Here is a 7,153-nt window from a genome sequence, read left to right on the forward strand (position 1 = left end):
CCAGGCTGTCCCTTCCCTGAACCCTGCGTGAATATTTCATTGCCTCCCTGATCCCTGCACTGCTCAAAGCACACACAGCCCGCCTGGCAGCTTGGAAAGGGAGGGAAGACACAAATATCAGATCAAAACCCACCCAACAACCTCTTTGGGCTGTGCTGACCTTATCTCCTGAACTCACAAACCCCCTCCTGCCCCAGAGCCCTCCCCGGGCACAGGGCAGAGGGTTTGCTTTGCAGGAGATCTGTCAGCTGAGGTGTTACAACAGGGAGAGGATTTTCATCACCAAGCAGCATTTTGGAGCAGAGAGGTAACAGATCTGTACCATCATGTTAAACATCTACCTCAGACATCCAGGTCAATGAAGATCACACCCAAAGGGCTATGAAATAACCAGTCGTGCCATGAACACTGGGTAGAGGCAAAGGCTGGTACCCCAAAGCCATCCTTGCTGGCTCCTGAACATCACTATCCATGCATTGCCAGAATGAACTGAGAGTCCTGCACCCAACCAACTTTTTTACCACTTTTTACTTTGATTATCTTTTAAGCTGGAGATTTTCAGACTGATCTAACAATCAGATTTGATGCTATTGGTTTCTCATCAATAACAGCAGTTTTCATCTACGGAATAACTCAAACCAACAAAGCCTACAGGCTTTTCAGTCTGCTATGGCAAACTAGGAAAAAGTCAACCATCACTCAAGCCTGACCAAACAAGTCAGAGCAAAGGTCCTTCTGCCATGAACACACCACAGACTTGGCTGATTGCAGCCCCACCACCTGCAGACGAACATCCTTGTGAGAGAGAGTTTTGTTTGGCAAGATGGACCAGATTCACTGCTGATGACAATAATTACCTGGAAACAGAAACATCTCACATCAACAGGAAAGAAAACTTGCATTATTCATTGGATTTGACTATTTTGTTATCTTTGGGGTCATTTTGATCTTCACTGATTTAAAACCACGCAGAACCAACTACTAGAACTTAGAACAGTATCAGTTTAAAAAGAGACCAAAACGGGTGATATTCCTGTTCCCCACCTAACCCGTGTGACAGCACAGCTGTGGGTGTCGCTGTGCAAGAGCACTCAGCTTTGGTAGTCACATTTCTACCACACAATTCGTTTGTGAGTCAGTGATATGTACATCAGTAGGGATCTTTTAGCTCTGTTCACACGTACAAAGTGTCTGCCCGCAGCTGGCTGCGTCAATCCCAAGTGGATCATCTTGTATAAAGGACACCAAGATTATCCCAGAGATACAGGTCCCCTGAACGGCATCAGAGCACACTTGCGGGGGGTATCACTTGGTATTTCTCTTCCCTCCTGCACAGCCCCACCCCAGAGATTCATCTCTTTATCCCAGGATAATCTGAAATCTCCTTCACAAACATCTCTGCACATCAGCCTCCTTCCAGCAAGTGAAAAGCACACCCAGCCTGCATCATGTGGAAGCAGTGAGGTGAGAAGGCCAAAGTCCACACAGTCTCTAGAGTGAGTGGAGGCTGCACATGCCCTTCAGGAGCAAGAACTTGTTCATTAATTTTTGGCTTTCAGAGCTACAGTGCCAGGAAGGTCTCACAGCTTCCTTTGATCGTCCGCAGGTGCTTGAGCTGCTCCACGTGTGCAGACGTGAGGTGGATGGTGCAAGGCAGGGCTTAAGCAAATCAGACTGTTGTCCTGATTTTCTTCAGCTTGCTCAGACTGAAACATGGCCTGAGGAAATGCAGGGACAGTCATCTCTCTAAATCCCCATATTCTTTCCTGCTGGTGAACTTGAAGGAGCATTTGCCAACCCCTCTCCACCTGCTTGTTGCAGGAAAACATTTGGGTTAAACTAAAGGCTTGATGGATCTAAGAAGTTCTCCCTCACCATGTCTTGGTGTAGTTGTCAGTACCCCCATCTTTTCCCTAGTTATCTCTCTCCAGATTGTGTGTGAATTTTCTCTCCTTTTCCTCCATCTGTACTTCTTCTATATTTGTTCCTTTTTCCCTACTATCTCTCCTCTCTCCCCACTTTATTGCTCCAGCTGAGCAGAGGGCAACCTGCTCTTCATGGTGCCAACCACACTCCTTGTTGGTGCCACCCACAGCAGCACAGGGAGCCACAAAGGTAAGAGCAAGAGGTTTGATGAGATATATTGGGGTCAAGATCTCCCCTCTGTACTGAGAACTGCTCTGAGACCCTGTTGCAGTGTCAGCCACTGACAAGCAGAGAGAGAAGGGACATGATGTCAGGGATTTTGGGGCAAGAGCAATATGCAGACAGGGGCTGCCATGCAGTTTCTTCCCATCCCATCCCACCCCATCCCATCCCATCCCATCCCATCCCATCCCATCCCATCCCATCCCATCCCATCCCATCCCATCGCCATGTCACCAGGTTCCACAGCCTGCCATGTTGTTGACCTGCTGTCTGAAGCTCAAGCCTTCTCCATCTCCAACCTGTTACTTTGCTGTTCCAGCAATCCCAACCTCCACGTGCGGGACTGTCACCCACAGTCCTGGCAGTGCTGCAAGTTTGGGACCAGGCAGGCAGAAAGAGCTGGCTGGTAGGTTATGGGAGGTGGTGAAGAAGAGCGTGATGCTGCTGCTGCTGCAAAGTCAGGAATGGGGCCAGGCTACAAAAAGCTGAGCCAGCCCATATGCTGTAACACCCCCCGCCCCCACCACAACATTTACCAGATGTTCAAGTGCACATTTTTGATTCATCCCATTGTAAAGGTTGAAAACATTTAAAAATGAAGATCCAAGCACAGGCTGTCACCCTCTTCAAAAATGACAGTGTTGGGAGATGGTTTTACTTCAAATCATTAAAACAACAGGAGGAGGGAAAAAAAAAAACAAACCACAAAATTTTTCAAGTCAGAAATCCAACCTCAGCCAGTATAAAATTTCAGTAAACTTCTTTGACATGAGAGAAACTGAAAAGATAGAAAATGCCTGAGCAGAACCTCACAACCTCAACTCATACTCCACCTGAGAGCAGGAGCTGGGCTGACTCCTGCCCACCCACCACGCAGGAACCGTGTTTCAAAGAACTGCTTAATTATGGCTCTGAAGGACGAGCACAGCCTGTCTCCAACCCTTCCTTTGCATCGGCCTCTCTGGAGCTGGAGTGGAGCCCAGCTGCACTCCGAGGACTGCACTGTCATCCCCAGTGCTGCCTTTGCAGCCCATCTTCCCACCCACTCAGCAGGGCAGCTGCAGGTTTGCTGCACTGGGCGCTTCCTGCCTGCCCTGCATTTCGGGAAAACCTCCTCCACAGAGAACAGGAACCTCCCATCAGCCTTAATAGCACCTTCATCTGAACAAGGGAAGAAAACTTCATACAATATTCATGGTGCAATTTTGTTAACAGCACACTCTGTACTTATGGGAGTAGCTGCGCGGTTCATACCCCTCGGTCCATCTGATCTACTTTCAGAAGGATTTGCATGTGAAGAATGTTCTTTATCTTCCTGCCAAGCACAGGCATTTACCTTCTGAGTAGTGTTTGGAGCTTATGATGTATTTGGTGTATCAAAAAAATGTTCCTCTATTCTTCCTCCTTTGGAAACAACCATCCTTCCCCTGCTCTGAAGAGTCCCTCAACTGTTGAGTAGCAGGAGCTACTGAGCAGCTCTGCAAAGGACACTCCACACCTGCCAAACCAGTTGTATTAGACACCTCCCATGTTCAGGCCCATTAATCTGATCACAACAGCTTGATGAGTTAGTGCTCATATAGACACAGTTGGTGGCTTCTAACTACATAATTAGGGCTAAGCAGCTGCAGAGAAGTTGTAATGTTCCACTAGAAAGCCAGATGTCAATGTTATTGGTCCTCAAAGTTTCAAGCAAAGTGACTTCAGGAGATTTGGAAAGGGCTTTCTTGGGCTCCAGGTGAATTCTGTAGCTATCGTACCTGCTCTCAGGTGGGCTGAGTGCAGCCAGGCCCCAGGCACACGGCTGGAGAACCTCCCACCAGCGGCTCCACCGCACCAAGGAGCAAATGGCGCAACAGACCGATTTGGATGGAGATAGAAGAGAATGAATTGGCACCACGGTCATTGCTTTAGATTTGACCCTGGGAAGGACCCTTTGGAAAATCCAACTCTGAACTGTATCACTGTCAAAAATCCATAACACTGACACGAGCCATATACAAAGGCTGTTGAACTGGAGAAGAGTCTTCCCAGGAACTTAATTGGACTGGGCTCTCTTTGCATTGGTGAGAGAAGACTTTGTCACCCCCACTATAGACTGGCACTGTCCTGACTTTGTAAGGTACCTCTCGGTACCTAACCCCAGCTGTAGTGACCTGGAAACAATGAGCAATCCTTGAATGTTAAAATTCCAGTAATATGAAAATCAGGAGTCTGTGTTTGTCAATTTGTGCAAAACCTTCACCCCCCTTCAATTACCAAACCATCGTGCCTATAAAGAACTGATTTTTTTTCCCTGATTTTAAATATAAATGCAAATGCAATTTATTCCAATCCATTCCTTTAACTGCATTAATTTTCCTCCTATAACTTGTGCAAGACACTATGATTTCAAACACAGAAAGCCTAATAAAAAAAAGGCTTTCTAATAATAATTAGAAATAATAATTCTATTTCTAATAATAGAAATCATCCACCCCCATTGGAATATGAGTGGATCCATGACCTTAGAACCATTTTCCTAAGAAATCCAGCTAGAAAACTAATTTGAAGTAAATCTATGGATGTCAGAAAGGCAGATGGCTTTTCAGGGTGCTAACTTAAGCATCATTACATAAGCAGATCAGAGCTGCCTGTTGAGCTGAGACACAAGAGTAGATGGGGCTGAATCCAGTATCACACACAGACCGTTTGCTTCCTGACACATCCTTCATCTGAAACTTTTGCCAGCTCTCCACGTTCCCCATCCTGCTGGCTGTGAGCACCGCACGCGGCGCCGCGGGGCTGCCGGCAAAGCCGGATCCTGCTCCCAACCCCTGGTCCAAAGCAGCAGCTGGTGAAAGCCCATTTCTGCAAATGGAGCGGGGGGAATGTTCCATCCTTCACTCCCTCGAGAGGAAAATGGAGGAAAACAGCCTCCTGAACCTCTCAAATATTTAAGCACAGCACTTGTGGAATGATTTTCTGATACAGAATTATAGGATCCAAATTACCCTCGTGTTACCCTTGGTAACGGTGCCTCTACCTGAATATCAACTTAGGAAGTTAATGAGCCTGCTAGAGCTATCAGCCAAAATCACCACAGCAGCGTGTGAGCCGGTGTGATTGCGGTAAGCAGGGCAGATACCTCTCATCGTGAGGACAGTTTGTTTTTCATAGGCATGTTGCATAACAAGGCGCAGCAACTTGCCTCCCTCTGCTCTGAGCCCTCATTTCGGAGCACATCAGCTGCTCCGACAAGGCTCCCTGTTGAAAAGCAGCCAGGGGGACGGGATTTGGTTTTCCCTTCCCTATATAAGTGTGTCAGGTTTGTTGACAGATGGCTGGGCTGACTGTGCTTGACTATTATCAAGCAGCTATTACCTTTGTAAATTGAATCCCATTTGAAGATGTTCTGTAATTAAATCTGCAGTGTGTTTGCAAGGCGTGTATCGCATCCCGCACGTACTCGAGGCTGGGAGGCAGTCAGCTGGCTGATTTACAGAGCAGCATCCCTCGGCCCCAGGGATGGGGAGCTTTTGGCAGTCTGTGCTGCCACCTAGCCAAGACCAAGCCACTGAGCTCAGCCTTGCTTTACATTTCGAAACCTTAACCTGAAGCATATCCCCCCAGATCTAAATAAAGCCTCCGGCCGCAGCAGACACAAGGAAATTTGCACTCTTTGTGCTCTGAGAATCGTTCAGTCAGCAGAAGAAAGCAGAGCAGCTTATAGTTATCTCTCCCTCAGAAATGTCTGGTACTTACGGTAGAAGACATATTCAGTGTAGCTGGACCAGACCTTGTCGTCTGTGTACTGGTTGACAAAGGAAGCCGTCACCGAGGAGTTACAGGCCACCATGTGGAATCCACACTCGGACAACATGTCAAAAGCCCTCTCCAGGTGCTTGAACTTGAGATAGAACCTGGAGGTGTACCTTTCTGGAGCCCTGTCTGGGTCTCTGCTTTCATTCAAACTTTCTCCAAAGACCTCTTTGACCAGAGCAATCCTTCCACAAACCAAAATCCTTGGGACCCTCCTGAATTTGGCATCTGCTTGGCTCTCCCTGCCAATAGTGCACGACCCCCGGTACCCGATGGTAATGAATCCCCACTTCCGATCAGGCGGTAAGAGCGATGAGGGTGGGCATATTCTCGTGTCACTGCCTTGGGAGACCTCTTCGTAGTCACTGTGGCAATAATCATCAGGGCTTTGCTTGTTGTCCTCGGGAGTCAGGAGTTTGACCAGGTCCGGGAGCTGGAAGTACTCAGCCTCCCTCTTGAGCCTTCCCTTCTCTGGGAAGTGGTCAGGCAGAACCACTTGCTTGTCCCTGAGATAGTCCAGAATATAGCGGAAAAGGAAACCATCTCTGTCGATGAAGAATCTTCCCTTGGAGTCCTTGGCCAGATCGTTGGCTGTCTCTCTCTTTGGGGTGAACATTTTCCACAGCAGGGAGTGAGGGGTGCCAACCAAGGTGGAGTGGCGAGTGAAGTAAACCTGGCCACCCACGTTTAGCTCCACTACCTCTGGGAAGGAGTGCAGCCCAGTCCCCTGCTCTCGAGGGGGAAGGTAAGTCCTGCAGTTGCCACTTAGAGCCATTGTACTTTGAAACAGAAATCAGCAGCACGAAGCAGCAGGACTGTCAATCACATCCGAGTGTAGAATAAGGCTCCCAACATTAAGGAAAAACTGAGGGGTGGGAGGGGGGGGAAGGGAAGTGAGGAAAGAAAAATAGCTGAAAGGTCTGTTTAAAAAAAATCTGAATGGTCCATGAGTGACAGTGTGGCAGAAGTGGTTTATACCCTAAACCATAGAGGCTGGAGAGCAATCACCTCATGAAATGCAATCATATCATTAGATCTTCTGACAAAGCCATCAAAATCAAGGTCAAGCCAAGCCTATGGTCACTCACAGGTCTGTCAAAAGGGAAAACAAAATAAGACACACATTATTCTTTTGAGCATCACAAACGCTGCAACAGAGAAAAGCAGATCAGTTCAGCAAGCCAAGCTGTATCTCCTGATAAAT

General features: G+C 47.8%; 1 protein-coding gene across 1 annotated transcript; it reads right to left on the reverse strand.

Moving 5' to 3' along the window:
* Positions 1-5,860: 5,860 nt before the first annotated feature.
* Positions 5,861-6,724, reverse strand: LOC104519347 (BTB/POZ domain-containing protein KCTD16). Its single transcript, XM_010165508.1, has one exon. It carries the CDS (start codon positions 6,722-6,724, stop codon positions 5,861-5,863), a length of 864 nt encoding a protein of 287 aa, XP_010163810.1.
* Between the last annotated feature and the right edge of the window lie 429 nt (positions 6,725-7,153).

This window comes from Antrostomus carolinensis, unplaced genomic scaffold, assembly GCF_000700745.2.
Source record: "Antrostomus carolinensis isolate BGI_N321 unplaced genomic scaffold, ASM70074v2 scaffold25533, whole genome shotgun sequence".
In the NCBI taxonomy this organism is placed as follows: Eukaryota; Metazoa; Chordata; class Aves; order Caprimulgiformes; family Caprimulgidae; genus Antrostomus; species Antrostomus carolinensis.

What these genes read in the sequence shown, in the direction of transcription:
- LOC104519347 (XM_010165508.1), bottom strand. Translation starts at nt 6,724, where the DNA reads ATGGCTCTAAGTGGCAACTGCAGGACTTACCTTCCCCCTCGAGAGCAG.